Source organism: Notolepis coatsorum (assembly GCF_963971535.1).
Source record: "Notolepis coatsorum genome assembly, chromosome: 8".
Taxonomy (NCBI): Eukaryota; Metazoa; Chordata; class Actinopteri; order Aulopiformes; family Paralepididae; genus Notolepis; species Notolepis coatsorum.
The window spans coordinates 93,268,983-93,288,126 of NC_140172.1; the positions used below are offsets into that span (position 1 = coordinate 93,268,983).

General features: G+C 42.1%; 1 protein-coding gene across 1 annotated transcript in view; it reads left to right on the forward strand.

Moving 5' to 3' along the window:
- The window catches only part of dscama (Down syndrome cell adhesion molecule a), a gene marked incomplete at both ends in the record, with an annotated part of 242,599 nt that overhangs the window by 151,818 nt on the left and 71,637 nt on the right, over nucleotides 1–19,144 (forward strand). Inside the window, 7 exons of the mRNA XM_084320475.1 lie at nucleotides 3,303–3,399; nucleotides 3,980–4,108; nucleotides 4,659–4,826; nucleotides 8,304–8,374; nucleotides 8,874–9,117; nucleotides 10,293–10,439; nucleotides 18,374–18,529. Of these exons, the coding sequence (XP_084176601.1) occupies nucleotides 3,303–3,399; nucleotides 3,980–4,108; nucleotides 4,659–4,826; nucleotides 8,304–8,374; nucleotides 8,874–9,117; nucleotides 10,293–10,439; nucleotides 18,374–18,529 (1,012 nt within the window). The remainder of the gene's footprint in view (nucleotides 1–3,302; nucleotides 3,400–3,979; nucleotides 4,109–4,658; nucleotides 4,827–8,303; nucleotides 8,375–8,873; nucleotides 9,118–10,292; nucleotides 10,440–18,373; nucleotides 18,530–19,144) is intronic.

Here is a 19,144-nt window from a genome sequence, read left to right on the forward strand (position 1 = left end):
ATGCAGTACCTCCACAGCTAAAGAGATTGGTTTTATCCGGTATCACAGTGGCTAAAAAGCTGATAGCATCACGATGGTTTCAACCGGAAAAAATGTGCCGTAAGGTCTGGATTCTTACATATCTCGATGTGATTTATCAAGAAATATCAACAGCTAGAATGTTGGGTCTCAATGAATCCAAAATGGCAATGTGGTTAGAAGTGGTGGAGAGAATAAAAGCCAGCATATAATGGTAGTGTCTGGTTAGGAACAAATTATAATGGTTGGATTATCCAATGGGGGGTCCGGGAGAGGGGGGTACGAGCTGGAGCATATGTGTATTTGTATATCCTATTGTGTGTTGTCATGTTTGTTTATGTGTTTGTTTAAAAAATAATAAAAAAAAAAAAAATACAAAAAAATATATATATATATATATATATATATATATCCAAATATAATAGTGCAAATTAAGTGTTCAAATTAAGGCATCCAATATGATTAACCATTGTCTTACCTTAATGCAGCAATATGCAACGTTTCATCTTGGCATCAATGATCTCTTCTGCTTTAAGTTTGTCTGTGAGATCACTTTTAATGTGAAGCAGACTCAGAGTTGACAGTCTCTCCTGGCGCATTGTTGTTCTTAGCCAGTTTCGGATACGCCTCATTGCTGAGAAAGACCGTTCACAAGTTGCGGTGGCCACGGGCAATGGCGGAAATGTTTTCCGTAATTTGGATCTCATCAACAATGTACATACAGTAGTAGCTCTAAAAAGTTTCCACGATTTGGTGAACTCTGACTCTCATCATGCCCTCGTAGAGCAAGCACTTGTTTGCCAAGATAAAGCAACATACAATAGCCGCAGGTGATCCGATGTTATGCCCTGGGGCAGCCCGGGCAGGGCTCGCTGTGGCTGCAGGGGTGCGGTCACTGGTGCTGCTGTTGGCAGCTTCTGAATTACTTTGTTTATATTTTGCCTTGAAAAAAGACAGTATATCCATTTAGCTTTTTGAAATTAGACTCAAAATAGCGCGGTGGTGTTTGCTACAAAGCGATCGGCGGGCGGAAATTGGGAATGCGGATGTTTACAAAAAAGAATGGTGCTTTGCGGCGGGATCAGGATGTGATTGGCTACATTATTTAACCTGAGCCTACCTATAATCACCAGATTGTCACCAGGGGGCTGCAGCGACAACACACACACACAATATATAGCCTATATAATATATTATATATCATTCCCAGCATAACATTTGGGAAGGCTTAGCCTACCCTAGCCTTCATTACCCGCCGCCTATGCTTAACCCTCTGAATCTGTGGCAGATCTGTATACATACAAAGCTTGTCAATAGCTAGGTCTAGACAAGTGTTTCTCAAACGTTCTGCTCAACAAGTGAACAGTTGTCTTTCTGCCCTTGGGGGAAGGAATATTATTACACCAAAAGGAATACTAGAATACAGATAGCTATATAAATACCAGGGCCCTCATTCATCAACGTGGCGTGGAAAATGTTCTACTTCCACACGTAAGCACAGAATTTAGAATCAGTGCACGCACAGAAATATTGGGATTCATCAACCGTGCGTACACAGGTCCTATGCTCCTCCGTGTTGATGAATACCTCTTTGTTCTACCGTCAATGCTCGTGCATGATTATCCATATATGGTCATGAAAGTGATGAAACACCCCCCATGGGATGTGAAATAATGGACTGACCCGAGCGCAACTCTGAGAAACTTCATGGAGATTGTTCACTGCTGTCGAACCAAGAAGACACAACGCGTGTTATGGGATAAATAAAAGGCGGACTTGTAAACGGTGATGTCAGATATCAACGGCTCCCTAAGACCATTGCTGCAATTCTGCCTGGACAGCTCAAAATACTAATAAAGACCGTTCGTTGACCACTGTTTGGCGTTGGTTGTGTGTCATTATAACCGTGCTGTAATATGAATGCCTTTATTAGTTGTGTTCGATTGGCTATATGATTCTTAGAGGCATCTATTTTGTTGTCGGTATTACCGACAACAAAATAGATGCCTCTAAAAATCATATACTATTAGGTAGCCTATATGAATTACATATAATAGCAGCCATAGCCTACATTATGCAACAGTAACTTGCGCATACCAGTGTATGCGACGGACCAGTGTATACCTTATATCATATCATATTCATATAATAGTTTACTCTATCAGCATACCAGCATGTAATATGTTCTTTGTTAGAACTCAACCCGTTATTATTTTGCACATAGATTGCAGAAATACGGGAACGTTTTGAGTTACATTAAAAGGCTTTGACATTGTAAAACTAAATACGTGGAATTCTGTAAGCATAATACAAGTCATATCACCCACACGATATGCTCTGTGTCCAGAGCATGTATGCTTTTCATTCATTTAAGACACATTATTGCAAGGGTTTTGTAATACACATACACCCTGGTGTCATCGCAATGCGTTTTTTATTCTTTCTTATACAGTAAAAAGGGGGAAGAACACTATATCGTGGGTGTTCATATGACTTGTATTCTGCTTACAGCTTCGAAATTCCACTTGTTTCGTTTAACGTAAAGCCTTTTAAATATAATCAAAACGTTCCCGTGTTTCTGCGGTCTGTGCGCAAAATAATAACGAGTTGAGCTACGCGGAGTGCAGTCAGTCAGTACACCCCGTATATTCCTATAACGCTATATAAACCATGCTGCATTCATTCTGAGAGAAAGATCTATTATTCCAAATGCTATTTATAGGGTTTTGACCATAATTACACTACTGTTGCTATTTTACAATGAACTATAATGAATTACGGTTCATACAGAACATGCCAGTGTTGAAACTAATGCACAGAAGCTCATTTCCTTGTTGTAATAATATATTCTACCACTGGGCGTCAGCTAAGTGTGCTCCGAGCTGTGCGTACACATAAGCACGATGTCAAGTTCAAGTTGAAATTGATGAATCCCACTCTTTGCTTAGAAATGGTCGTACGCACAGGTTAAGCACATATCTGTGCGTAAGACACGTTGATGAATGAGGGCCCAGGATCCCACTCAACAACATACCTGGCACTGGTCCTTGGCCGGCGCTATTATTAGTATTTCCTAGAGAACAACTGAGAATTTTGCTGACCATGGACCAGCACCAAACTAGACTAATCGGCAGGCTTGTGATGGTGTGTAGAGAACACCAGTCCCATGACAGCTGTTTACCTCCCCAAATCGTTAACCGTCTGTAGTGTGGTAGTGAAAGGGTGTTTCTTGCTTTACCCCGTCACAAATTAACCCCTTCTTACCGATCCCTTGCATCCATCAGATCATGCCGACAGTGAGGGAGGACTCTGGCTTCTTCTCTTGCCACGCCATCAACTCCTTTGGGGAAGACCGTGGAATCATTCAGCTCACAGTCCAAGGTAAAGCGCCAGCAGCCTCCTTAGCAACACTGGTCTAGAATAGTCCTGAATTATTACACACAAGTTGTAGTCAAGCGACAGCCACGGTCAGTGGTACATTAGACCTTTCACTACCACACACTACCAAAGGGTTAACCCTTTCACTGCAACAATACAGAAGGTTAACCCTTTCACTACCACAAGACAAATGGTTAACCCTTTCACAACCACACTACCAAAGGGTTAACCCTTTCACTGTGACAATACGGGAGGTTAACCCTTGCACTGCCACACGACAAATGGTTAACCCTTTCACAACCACACTACAGAAGGTTAACCCTTTCACTACCACAACTACCACACTACATACGGTTAACCATTTCACTACCACACTGCAGAAGGTTAACCCTTTCACTACCACACTACAGACAGTTAACCATTTCACTACCACACTACATATGGTTTACCCGTTCACTACCACACTACAGACGGTTAACCCTTTCACAACCACCCTACAGAAGGTTAACCCTTTCACTACCACACTACATACGGTGAAAGGGTTAGAATAGCTTTTACAGAGTGTCAACGCTGTGTCTCCCAGAGCCCCCGGACCCCCCTGAGGTGGAGATCAGAGAGGTGAAGGACAGGACCATTGCCCTGCGCTGGACCATGGGCTTTGACGGCAACAGCCCCATCACAGGCTTTGACATCGAGAGCAAAAACAAATCAGGTACAGGAGGAAACATGTTGTAATAGTGGAAATATAGACAGCATCAAGCTATATCAAGTTTGATGGTAATTTCAGTTTTACCATGGTATAATGTATAAATAATTTACCATGGTAAAAGTCATATATCGCCATGTGCTTAAATAATACCATGGTTTAATCCAATGTAACCACAATAACGACAGTATTCCCCATGATCTTTTTTAGGCATAAAGATGATGGAAATATGGTGATACTTTTCTTGGAAATACCATAATACTTTTCCGCAGAGGTTCACATGCTTCTTTCACGTCTGTTCATTAGGTTAGAGTTCTCATTGCTAAGGTATAATCTTTAGAATTCCATAGCATTACGTTGATTGGTCTGCCTCTGCAGCAAGGCCATGAATTATATCTTTTCGTATTCACTTTGTCTTACCCCTATATAATTCAATATAGCGACAGTCCTAATGCACTTAGCTGGCTTTGACCTTTCCCACCAGACTCCATGTCCTCGCTAACCCCCATAAACCTTGCCCCCCAACCCCCCCCCCCCCCCCCCCCCCCCCCATTAGCCTCCTGGGATACCGCGCAGAAGACCAAAGATGTGTCACCCCAGCTCAACCAGGCCACCATCATCGACCTGCACCCTTCCTCCACCTACAACATCCGCATGTTCGCCAAGAACCTCATTGGGAAGAGTGAGGCCAGCAACGAGCTCACCATAACCACAGATGAAGCAGGTGAGTGTTAATGGTGGCCGACGGAGATTGTTCCTTTTTTCCCTTTTTCCTCCCACATCATCAGTTAGGTGATTCTATGTTGCGCACTCAGGTGGATAAGTCTTTGTTGTTCTACAGGGCTGTCATAGAGTCTGTTGTTTCCTTTGCTGCCATTTGTTGGTAAGGAAACCTTGGCGTTCGACAAAAGAATGCCCTTAACAGGGTTGTGAGGGGGGCTAGCAAGATTGTGGGGGTACAATTCAGCTGTCTGGGTCATATATATGACGAGCAGGTGCCCAAGAAAGCGTCATCAATTAGAGCAGACGGCTCTCACCCCCTAATTCCGGAATATCAATTATTGCCTTCCGGCCAACGTTTAGAGACCCCTGCAGCTAAAAACAATAGGTATAAATTAGGGATGCCCCGATCATGTTTATTGCCACCGATACCGATCACCGATCTTCTATGAGCCATATCGGCCGATACACTGCCGATACTGATCGTTTTTGGTTTAGTTATAGATAATTATTTTTTTAATCTAACCCTAACTAACCTTACTGTCATGCACTATACTAACCTACACTGTAGCACCAACATTGTAACCGACATTGTTACTCAGCTGATAGAGTTGTGCCCTTCCTGATGACTTGTCGTACAGAACTTGTAAGTCGCTTTGGATAAAAGCGTCAGCTAAATGACTAAATGTAAATGTAATGTAAATACCCATTGTTCAATTAATAAACTGTATGCCTCACTGTGTGGAAGAGACTGGGATCATTATTTTGTGCAAGGCAACATTAGGCTTGACTTAAAACTAGGGCTGAGACTTTATCGCATTAATTGCGATTAATTACTACTGAAAGAATTTAATTTGTTTTTGTAAGTATGCATTTAATCGCATGATGATTTTTCTTTATTGTGTAAGAATGTTACCTTTCAAATGAGACCAGACTCATGCATGGGCTATACGTATAAAGTATAATAAATTGCAAATTACTTTTTTTCTTAGTCTGGTTTGTTCATACAGAATACTGAAAAAATAAGAGAAATTGAGATCAATCAAGAGTTTTTTTTCCAATGGTCAACTGTTCCGGAATGTACTTGAAAGTACTGCGTTTTACTTTTACCTCAAAAGTGCTTGAGTTTACAAAAGGTCCTTTGCGCTATATATATATTATTAGGGATGTCCCGATCGCCTTTTTTTGCCCCCGATCCGATCCCGATCATGTGATTTTAAATATCTACCGATTCCGATCGTTCCCGATCCGATCTTTCACATTAGTAATCAATTTTGACGCATTTGTGTCAGAAACTGGCGGAGCAAGAAGCCCCTCTGTTGCCTATAGTCCGGGGCGCGAGCGCGGCGGCTCTTGTTATTTACATTCATATGTGCTTCATATGAGAAATATTAAAAGTTTCAATATATGTTTGCACATTAGTATACATTCAGTGTTCGACTTACGTAATGATTAGCTCCATTCTGGTCTGAAACGCAGACGATAATCCTCAGTCACACAGCAAATAATTGCCGTTATCTGAAAAGTTAGTCTGAAAACTCCGCCTCCTGCTGCTTCATGAGTTTTTCCTCCACGCGAAATGTCCTCCTTGCAAACATTGCAATTGCTGTTGGACTGGCTTGACTTTCTATTTTAAAATGCTTAGTTACAAACCTCTAGCAGCTGCTCAAGTCAGTGGATAACGTTTCGGGGAGCAACGTGTTGTTGTGATGTGAGCGTCTAAAATTAAAGGGAAAGTGTTTGTTGCAACGGTGTAAATTAAAGGGGATGTGTTTGTTGTGGACAATTATTCTGCTCTGTGTGACAATAAATACATTAATGATATATTATATGTAATTTAAAACCAAAACTAAGGCCTCCGTATGAGTTTAAGACGTGAACATGGTCATGTTTGTTGAAAAAATTTAATTAAAAAAAAAATCTTTTTTTGACTGCCGATTTTTATTAAAAAAGATTCCCGATCCCGATCCTCTGAAAAGCACGTGATCGGCGCCGATCCTGATCACGTGATCGGATCGGGACATCCCTATATATTATTCCTAAAATTTCAGCACTTTGTTAAAAATTGCATTGATCTGTTAGTCTGTGTAGTAGCTAATACAGGATTTTGCTGCTTAAACGTATTTATAATGTATATTCATTGATTCACTCATATACCAAAATCCATTTGAATTGAAAAATGTTGCTTTTTGCATCAAATATTGATATGCGATTAAAATGTGATTAATTTCGAACTATAAAGTCTTGAATTAATTTGATTAAAATGTTTAATCGAGTCGCACCACTACTTAAAACATTACTTTCCTAACTTAGTGAAACTAAATGTAACAAAGTAACACATAGATATAAATGTACTGAATTGTTATTTCTTATTTTATTGATCGATTTTTTTTATTTAATTTTTTTACTGATACCCGATCCAGCTATTTTCGTGAATATCGGCCGATACCGATCGCTGGCTGATCGATCAGGGCATCCCTAGTATAAATTCTCATTTATACCTACCTCCATTTCGTGCCATCAATAAAGGAAGCAGGAGAAGGTAGCTTTGAGGTGGGTGGGTGGGGGGATGGTTGTAGTTGCTTATTTAGCTGTTTGAATTGCCCAGTTTGGGACATGCTAATAAACTTGACTTGACTTGACTTGACTTGACTTGACTTGACTTGACACTCATACATATAAAAAGTTAAGAAAAACATTCAGCAATATTACACACACACACACACACACACACGCGCACGCACGCACGCACGCACGCACGCACGCACGCACGCACGCACGCACGCACACACACACACACACACACACACACACACACACACACACACACACACACACACACACACACACACATACATATCATCCAATGTCCACCCATAGGATAGAACCTTCACTCAAATGTGTGAGCGAGAAGACATGATGAATGACAGGAACCCCAGCCAGTAACGCAAACAGGAGTGCGAGGCGGTGAAGGAAAGTGGACCAGCGAGAGGGGATTGGGCCACAGAGTCAATTCACTAACAGTCTCTGTGACATTAGCTCCATTGGCTCTTCTTCTTGCATTATTGAACACACGCTGACCCGGCACTAAAAGCAGAACTTTTCAATTAGCGGCCCCAGTAGTAAATGTCACACTGCGGTCAATAGACTGAGGCTGGCCCCCCTTCTGCAAATTATCCCCCATCCCTCCAACTGCACCCCCCCCCCCCCCCAACCCCCCCCCCCCCCTGAGCACTTACCCCCACCAGCTTCAATAAACTTGATGATCCTGCTTGTCAAAGCCCCTCTACTCAGGCTAACTAGATCCAGAAATACTGTGGGGCATACAGTATGTCTTGTCCATGTTTTGTCTTGTCACGTCACGTTTCGGGATAACCCTTTTGAATTGTTAATAAAAAGACTGTACATCCTCTGTAACTGTAGCGTGGTTCACGTCGGGACGCTGCGTAGTAATCTGTACATGTTGATGACCTCATCATAGCTCCTGACGGCCCGCCTCAGGAGGTACAGCTTGAAGCCCTCTCCTCACAGAGCATCAGAGTGACCTGGAGGGTAAGATTAGACAGCGCTATGGGCCTCACACCGTGTGTGTGTGTGTGTGCGTGTGCATGACGTGTATAACCTTTTTACATGATAATAAAATCTTGAATCTTAATTACTATCTTGACTATTTTCCTTTATCCTCAAGTCTAGTTGGTAAGATCTCACAAGTTTGCTTGAGAATGGGGGTTGAGTTAGTGTTGTCATTGGTGTCAATCCGGGGGGGGTTACATTGCTTTCTGGCTAGAGTAGTCATTATGCATGACAAGAGAAATGGCTATGGTTTCTTAGGTTTCCTAAGACCCATAGCTCAGGAAAGAGTAGTGTGTTATCAGCATGATTCATAAGCCATAAAAGGACGCAAGGTCTGTGCTGGGTCACATGTGTGGCTGTGGTCTGTTCTATCTTTGCGTGTCGTCTATTGGAACCTTTTGTGGTGGATTTCACATCATCTCGTTTACAACCTCTCCCTCCTCCCCTTTTTACACATCACCATCACCACCACCACCAGGGCCCCAAGAAGCACCTCCAGAACGGAGCCATCCGCGGCTACCAGGTGGGCTACAGGGAGTACAGCTCCGGGGGGAACTACCAGTTCAGCGTGATCAGCATGGAGACCACGGGGGACAACGCGGAGGGCCTGGTGTTGGACAACCTGAAGAAGTTCACCCAGTACGGGGTGGTGGTGCAGGCCAGCAACAGCGCCGGGACGGGGCCCTCGTCCACGGAGGTGGCCGCCACCACACTGGAGGACGGTGAGCAGCGGGGGGGGGGGGGGGGGAGTGTGATAAGATCAGAGGTGTAAAAAGTACCCAGAAATTATACTTAAGTGAAAGTATGGGTACCGTCTCAAAATCTTACTCAAGTAAAAGTCAAGAGTATCTGGCTAAAAACACACTTGAGTAAAAGTAAAAAAGTTTCTACTTTTAAATTAACTTAAGTACTAAAAAGTTAAAGTAAAGTAACTTAAAGAAACTTTTTTTCTGACTGTTCTTCTGACAGCAGGTGTTTAATCAAAGATCCTCGCTTTCTAGTCTTGCACAAGGACCAATCAGCATGGGTATGGGCGGGTTCATTTTCCATTGATGGGGATTTGATTGGCTGTTTTTAAATAAAGCGCGGCCGCAGGATTAATAACGTTAACGTTAGTTCGGCCAGAGAAAAAAATTTACTAATTAAAATGGTTGGACCTGCGAGATTTGTACTTTGTACTTTGTAGGTCTGCATTTTAAATGTAAGGAGTAAAAAGTATGTATTTTTTTCTCTGAAATGTAATTGAGTAAAAGTACAAGTATACAAACCTAATAATACTCGAGTAAAGTACAAATCCCCCAAAACAGTACTTAAGTATTGTAACAAAGTACAATTACTCAAGTGCTTTACACCCCTGGATAAGATCCAGTGATGTCGCAGTTACCTGGCCAGTGTTGGTCAATGAAGACCACAGTGAGACGCAGGTTAAAGGACATCGGTCAGATGACTGAATTGATATACTAATACATTTTAATTCTAAAAGAGGATCATAATACAGTATGTGTTTTGTTTAGCTGGAAACTATTACTTTAACCTGAGGATATACCACAACCTAATGGGGAATTTGGGTACTACAGTGTCAGATCCAATTAGTCCCAACAATCCATTGTTTATGTATACTCTTATACAGTATATCCATTGTTTATGTATACTCTTACACAGTATATCCATTGTTTATGTATACTCTTACACAGATATACATTGTTTATGTATACTCTTATACAGTATATACATTGTTTATGTATACTCTTACACAGTACATACATTGTTTATGTATACTCTTACACAGTACATACATTGTTTATGTATACTCTTACACAGTCTACATTGTTTATGTATACTCTTATACAGTATATACATTGTTTTCATTGATTGTCTCCCTGGTTCTCCTCGCTAGTGCCCAGTCGTCCCCCAGAGAACGTCCAGGCCACAGCCACATCTCCAGAGATCATCTCGCTGTCCTGGTCGACCCCTCCCAAAGAAGCCCTCAACGGCAACCTTCTGGGATTCAGGGTCATCTACTGGGCCAACCTGGCAGATGGAGGTACACACACTCAGGCCTAGATGTACTATATAAGATAAGATAAGATATTCCTTTATTGATCCCCTTGGGGGAAATTCGGCATCATAGCAGCATGGGGGAGGAGGGAGGGGAGGTACAGGTAGTAGAAGACATACAAGTACAGGTCACAGAATTATAGTACAGTGGAGAAGTACAAATTTAAATAGAATAAAAAGGCAGTGTAAACAATATACAATATAATTAACTCTGGATATGCGCATATGGGCAACAAGGTGCGAGATGAGGGTATGTAATGCCCTCTCAGTTATTTTGCCCTACAATAAATATAGTTACAATTTATAATCGAATAATCTAAATCTAATCTAATATATAATCTTAAAAAAACAAAATGCTAAAATGCTAAATATATGCAATATATAATCTAATAATCCAATAGTCTAAATCTAATATCTAAATCTAGTATACAGTATTCACATAAGGTGCGGTATGCATAAGGTAAGTATATTGTCCTTTTAGGTGGGAGTCAGCTACTAGGTTCCTAGTAGTTGGATGTGGATATATAAAGCCATATTTCACTCTGATCAAATATTAAAACATGTTAGAGTGTATACCTCTATAAGAGTGGCTTGCAAAATGATGAATTCTTAAAGCTGTTTTAATCAAGGTTTATGTGTTAATTATGTAGAACAAATTCCTAAACCAGGATTTACATCCAATTGGAGTTTAGATTAAACCTGGAATTGTGATTTGGTTGCACTGAGATAAAATCTAGGTTGCGCCATCATTCTGAATTTAAATCTTAAATCATTGTGGGTCACAAGGTAAAACTTCATCACAACATGAACTAACAATGAAAACATGGCCTTTGATACCAGGTTGGTTTTGGGTCATGTTTACACTCATTCATACTAAAAGTTCACTCAAATTATATTTTAGGAGGAATATCTCTACATTCGTACCTAACCAGAACAATATCATCATCATCATCATCATCATCATCATCATCATCATCATCATCATCATCATCATCATCATCATCATCAACCTTTATTTATACTCGAAAAGACAATTGAGGTCACCCTCATTTTCAATGTCGTCGAGACTTTACAGACATTTCAATGCACACATTTCTACAATATAACAATACATACTATCTATATAGTATAGAATTAACATAGGCATACTGTAAAATCAGCACACAGATTGACAGAATAAAAAAAAACAATGCATAAACAGTACAGAAAAAAACATGGACAGTAAGAAAAAAACACAGAGTATAAAAGGACAAATGTTGGGTTAAGATCAACATCCCCTAAAGTACATATCATAATAAAGTGCATGATGCATAAAGGCACGATTTACAGTAAAAGTGTATTATAATCAAAGTGCGTAATGCACAGACACACAGAAACAGCACTTCCACAACCTGACTAATAACACACCAAATTAAAAATAAGATAATATGCAAATCTAGCCTTTGTAGTTATTCAGGCTGCGCACAGCACTGGGGAATATATATATATATGTGTACAGTATATGAAAAAGTGACCCGTCTCCATATTGCATTATGACTAGAGATAATTTCTCCCAGACACTAGGCTACGGGCGTTCATCGTCTTCCTACAGACAGGGGAGCGGTTGTGACCGTGTTAGTGGGTCAGCAGGCTGGATACAGTCCCTGCAGCCAGACAGACAGAATGGCACGGCACGGTCACATTCCGGGGACGCATCAGCGGGATGGGTTGTGACAGTGTGGTTACCTTTGACCTCTGAAGTGTCACATCACATTGCCCTGGCCTGTGGAACGTGACTGCTCAGGACATGACAGCGGGGACTAGTTTGCATAGTAACAGTCGACAAGCACACAGGAGGAGGACTGGAAGACCTGCTCGGGACTAGGCCGTTTATTTCAGATTTACTACAGACACACACACACGTCATAGATGAAACACACATTAGGAAACTGTGACATATTGACATTGGCAGAAAGAAAATTGTGTGAATTTGAAAATAGGAGCTGGATTTAAATGTTATGAATGGTAAATGACTTGGCTTATAATTACACATAATTTGTCTAATGTGGAATTGATATAATCCATATTAAGTAAATGTAACAATTATAGACAGACAGACAGACAGACAGACAGACAGACAGACAGACAGACAGACAGACAGACAGACAGACAGACAGACAGACAGACAGACAGACAGACAGACAGACAGACAGACAGACAGACAGACAGACAGACAGACAGACAGACAGACAGACAGACAGACAGACAGACAGACAGACAGACAGACAGACAGACAGACAGACAGACATGAAAGAGTCAAGAGTCAAGCCATGAAAAGGTACCACACAACTAGAAACTACAATAATTGCAAAACAACATATAAAAGCAACGATTTTTTTTAAATACAATATCCTGGTGAATGAGTATAAACATCAACATCATCTCTTAAAGAAATAAGAAATTAAAAAAAATGTATAAATGAAAGTCTATGGTGAATTAATATAAACCTCTACAAAAATCTATTTGTAGATGTATGAGATTTCGCTATTCACTCTGATGGATTTGTATATGTATCTAATCTCATTTAGATGATTATAAATCTATTCCAGCCTAAAATCACTCATGTACCCAGCTTGTTGCAATGTGAGGAGGATTTGAACCTGGACCAAAAGAAGAGACCTGTTAGATTTAGAATTGGTTTTATAACTATATAACTGGGCTCTGTAGAAAACAACAACAACAAATCTGTTCCACAATGTGCTGTGGCTATTTTGGAACAGTTTGAATTGTATTTATTAGCTGCAACCAGCAGTTCTATAGCTCACCCTGTTGGTCGGTCCACAAAAGTATCCCCACCCTCTAGTGGCCACAATTATCTCCCTAGGAGGCGTCTGTGTGCGCGTGCGTGCGTGTGTGTGTGCGTGTGTGCGTGTGTGTGTGTGTGTGTGTGTGTATGTGTGTGTGTGTATGTGTGTGTGTATGTGTGTGTGTGTGTGTGTGTGTGTGTGTGTGTGTGTGTGTGTGTGTGTGTGTGTGTGTGCGTGTGCGTGCGTGTGTGTGTGTGTAGTGGGACGGAGAGAGAGAGAGGAAGTGAGATAATGGGACAGAGAGAGAGAGGAAATGAGAGAATGGGACAGAGAGAGGAAGTGAGAGAGATAATGGGACAGAGAGAGAGTGAGAGAATGGGACAGAGAGAGATAGAGTGAGAGAATGGGACAGAGAGAGAGGAAGTGAGAGAAAGGGACAGAGAGAGAGGAAGTGAGAGAATGGGACAGAGAGAGAGGAAGTGAGAGAATGGGACAGAGAGAGAGGAAGTGAGAGAATGGGATGGAGAGAGAGAGAGGAAGTGAGATAATGGGACAGAGAGAGGAAGTGAGAGAATGGGACAGAGAGAGGAAATGAGAGAATGGGACAGAGAGAGAGTGAGATAATGGGACAGAGAGAGAGGAAGTGAGAGAATGGGACAGAGAGAGAGAGGAAGTGAGAGAATGGGACAGAGAGAGAGGAAGTGAGCGAGAGAATGGGACAGAGAGAGAATGGGACAGATAGTGGAGGGGTGAGAGAATGGGGCAGAGAGAGAGTGAGAGAATGGGACAGTGAGAGAGGTTTAGGTTAGGTTTAGGTTAGGTTTACTTCGTAAAAGTCAGTCAAAGCTTACCAAAAGCACGAGCAGTGAACTCCAAGACCACGTGACTGAACTCAAACTAGAGAGAAACAGACTAAGAAATGACGTAAACTCCATGATCAAAACTGCTAAAAAAAAATTTCATCAATGACAAAACCGAGGAAAACAAAAATAAACCACGTGAACTTTGGAAATTACTCAACAATCAACTAGGCTGCAGTAAAAAACTCAAAACCAGGTTCTCAAACATAAACATAAAGACGGACAACACGCTCATCACAGACAAGCTGGATGTAGCCAATTACTTAAACACTTTCTTCACAAACATAGCCACAACACTGGTAAACAAACTACCCTCCCACTCAGGGCAGTATGGGGTAGAACACATAGTAGCATACTACAAGAACCTAGGCGTCCACAAAGACGACTTCAAACTGTAAATGGTAACTACAGATGAGGTACTCAAAAAACTGAGCGCCCTCCAACCAAACAAGGCCACTGGCCATGACAACATCCCCTCCAAATTCCTCAGAGACTCAGCAGCAGCCATCACCCCAGTCATCACACACATAATAAACCTCTCCATAAAACAGGGACACGTCCCCAAGGACTTCAAAATTGCGAGAGTAACACCCCTGCACAAAAAGGGCAGCAAATTAGACCCGGGTAACTACCGCCCTGTTTCTATCCTTACATCCATCTCGAAAGTCATGGAAAAAATAGTATACGAACAGATCGAAAAGTACCTTGCGGAAAAAAATCTAATCTACGAATTCCAATCTGGCTTCAGAACATCCCACTCCACTGACACATGCCTTCTCTACTTGAACGACCACATCAAACAAGAGGTGGACGCGGGCAAATACTGCGGCATGGTCATGCTGGACCTACAAAAGGCCTTCGACACTGTCAATCACACCATTCTGATTGACAAGCTAAAAGCAATTGGTTTTGATAGTTTATCAGTGAGCTGGATACAATCCTACCTGGAGGGGAGGGAACAGATGGTGGAAGTAAACGGTACCCTATCCCCCCCCTCACAGTGAGCTGTGGTGTTCCACAAGGAAGCATACTAGGACCGCTACTATTCCTAATTTATGCAAATGACATGTCGTCAGCTTGTGACTGCAACTTGTTCCTGTTTGCGGACGACTCAGCCCTGCTGGTCTCTGACAAGAACAAGTTACAGGTTGAAAAAGCCCTCAGCTCGGAACTAGGCAAAATCTGCATATGGCTCGCCGACAACAAACTATCATTACACATGGGCAAAACAGAGTCCATTCTCTTCGGTTCAAATAACAAACTCAGCAAGACCGACGGCTTCTCGGTTACAGTGGGTGACAATATTATCACAAGGAAAGATGAAATTACCTACCTGGGTTCCATCCTAGAGACTAATCTTTCCTGTGACAAAATGGCATCCAATGTAATAAAAAAAGTCAACCAACGAACGCGATTCTTGTACCGGATCTCCTCTCTGGTAAACAAGAATACCCTGAAGACTCTAGCAGGAGCACTCATTCAAGGGTACTACGACTATGCTTGCACCTCATGGTACCAAAGCACCTCAAAGGCACTAAAAAACAAATTACAAACATCTCAAAACAAGCTAGTCAGACTACTACTTGACCTGACTCCTAGAACCCACCTCACCCCTGCCCACTTTGACAACCTAGGATGGCTTAGAGTAGACGACAGAGTACAGCAACTTGCAATGGGCCTGGTCTACAAGATACACTACGCGACCAAGGTACCCATGTACATGTCAAAATACTTCCCAAAGGTCAGTGAATACCACGATCACAACACCAGAGGGAGCTCCACAAATCATGTAAAACCCAGATTCGGCTCAAACAAGGGACTAAACACGTTTCGCAATTATGCCACATCAATGTGGAACGCCCTGCCTAAAGCTGTAAAGGAATGTGAATCACTACCCACTTTCAAAAACACTCTCAAAAAACACCTACGTGAGACTGCAATTCGAAACTGGCCCCTACAAATGTCCTAACCTAGTTGTACAGTAAATGACCAAGTAAGGCTCTGTCAATATTCCAATGTACAGTGTAAAATGTGTGTGTGTCCCCTACCCAACCCCCCCCCCCCCCCCCCCCACCTCCAATGTACAGCCCTCACCCAACCCACCCAACCCCACCCAACCAACCTCCTCCAATGTACAGTTTCTACGCCAAATGTATATACACTCCTTTTCTGGACACTTTTGGATCACAAACAGTACTGTATTTGCAAATCTGATATGTCATAAATGTATAGATGTAGCAGTACTGTCTATCTGTATGTCATGTATGCCATATATGTTATGATGAATTGAAAATGGGGGACCCTGATGTAAACAAGACGAAAGTCTTTCTCTGGTCTGCATCCCCTTAACAATTGTATGTATTGAGCTGTACTGTACTGTACCCATTCTGCAATCTGTTAATAAACTTTTCAATCAATCAATCAATCAGGTTAGGTTTACTTTATTTGTTCAAGGGGGACAGTAAAACATTTTACAAATGTAAATGCACCCAATTTTAGCCAAAAGGCAAATTTCTATTGGCAGTCCCCCTGCCAGAAGGTACAGGCTAAAATCCTGTGTGAAAAAAGGGTTAGCAATAAAAACAGAATAAAATCAAGATAAATAACATTAGAATAAAAACACAACAAAAGCACATAGACATACGGTAGGGATACAGGTCACAATACAGTCATGGACACAAGGACAGAGCACATCACATCACATATAACCCACAAGAGACCCAGATATAGACAGATGCACCATATCCACACACACACACCGTGTCGTCCTCCCCTACCCAACCACCCCCCCCCCCCCACCTCCAATGTACAGCCCCACCCCACCTACCCAACCTCCTCCAATGCACAGTTTCTATGTCAAATGTATATACACTCTTTTTCTGATTTTTTTTAGTATCACAAACAGTACTGTATTTGCAAATCTGGTATGTCATAAATGTATAGATGTAGCAGTACTGTCTATCTGTATGTCGTGTGTCATATGATTAATTGAAAATGGGGGACCCTGATGGAAACAAGACGAAAGTCTTTCTCAGGTCTGCATCCTCTTAACAATTGTATGTATTGAGCTGTACTGTACTGTACCCTTTCTGCAATCTGCTAATACACTTTTCAATCAATCAATCAATCAATCAATCAATCAATCAATCAATCAATCACACATACACACACAGACACCTCAGTGTTGACAGTGCTGGTTTTCAATTAGCCATTCCCTAACCCTGCACTTGAATGAATGGTATGATGTGGACACTCTAATTGTTTGAGGAATTGAGTTCCATTGGTGGGATGCTCTGTATGAAAAGACGGCCTGGCCAAACACACTTTTTTTAAAGGGATTTTACAGTCCCCCCTTGAGAGAGAGAGAGAGAGAGAGAGAGAGAGAGAGAGAGAGAGAGAGAGAGAGAGAGAGAGAGAGAGAGAGAGAGAGAGAGAGAGAGAGAGAGAGAGAGAGAGAGAGAGAGAGAGAGAGAGAGAGAGAGAGAGAGAGGAGGGGTGAGAAGGACAGAGGAGAGTGGAAGTAAGAGACATCAATAATTCAAGCAAATCAAGAGAGGAGCAGGCTATGAGTCAAGGAGAACCACCAGAGCAGAACCACCAGAGCAGAACCACTGGAGCAGAACCACCAGAGCAGAAACAGACCTGCAGGGTTGTTTCAACAACGTCCCTTCGTGGCTCATGCTGTCATTACATTATATCCAAGGCTATGTGTTGTTGTGACATCCTAACGTTTTGTTTTATGTAATATCCTGTGTGGTATGATGTATTAGTTGCATACATTGGACCGGTCACATCTTGTCATATCACTGCATGTTGTATTTGACACAGCCTTTAACCCTTTCACAACCACACTACCAAAGGGTTAACCCCTTTTACTGCGACAATACAGAAGGTTAACCCTTTTGCTGCCACACGACAAATGGTTAACCCTTTCACAGCCACGCTACAGAAGGTTAACCTTTCACTACCACACTACAGGCGGTTAACCTTCTGTAGTGTGGTAGTGAAAGGGTTCATTCAGAATATTCCCCCCACATTCCTCCTCTACCTTTTCTCATCTCCCTCATCTTGTCTCTTTCTTGGAGACTCCATTTCCTCCTTCTGCCCTCAGTCCCACTCTAAACCTCTCTTCAACATTCATATTGTACTCACACGACCCCCTGCTGTTTCCAATATCCTCCTGCTGTCATCAATATCCCCCTGCTGTCCCCAATACCCCCCTGCTGTTTCCACTATTCCACGTCCTCACCTCCCCCTGTGTTCCTGTCTCCCAGAGCTGGGTGAGATCAGGAACGTGACGACCTCCAAGCCTGCCCTGGAGCTGGAGGGCCTGGAGAAGTACACCAACTACAGCATCCAGGTGTTGGCCTTCACCAGAGCCGGTGACGGGGTTCGCAGCGAGCAGATCTACACGCGCACTAAGGAGGATGGTAAGGTCCTTTTAGAGACAAGTGATGTTTTCAAATAAAATTTTCTAATCAGTCATTTGTACCGCTGTGTAAATTCATTGTTAAAGACAGGAGAGAAATTGTGTACGATTTAGACTCCCAATAACAAAAAAAATAAATAAAGATTTTAACACAAGCGGGGCTCGCAACTCACTTTTCAATGCTCCAAAAGTGTTTATTTGTGACAAACAGCAGATATACAACGTTTCGACCCTTCCGGTCTTTTTCAAATATAAACAAGAAACAGGAAATTACATATTTTTTTATTTTTTTTAATCTACTTTTTCCCCTTTTTTTTGTATTTTTCTCCCATCCGTTAGTCGTTATGCCAATTCCCCCCTCCCCTTCCTGGTCGTTGCGCACATTTGCCCCCCACTTGCCGGTCTAGGGAGGGTTGATAGATACTATCACATGTCCCCTCCGATACATGCGGAGTCAGCCAGCCGCTTCTTTTCACCTGACAGCGAGGATTCTCACTGGGGGAGCGTAACGTGTGGGAGGCTCACACTACTTCCCCCAGTTCCCTCCCTCGCTGAGTAGGCACCCCGACCGACCTGTAGGAGTCGCTGTTTTACAACGACCAGGATACACACCCCG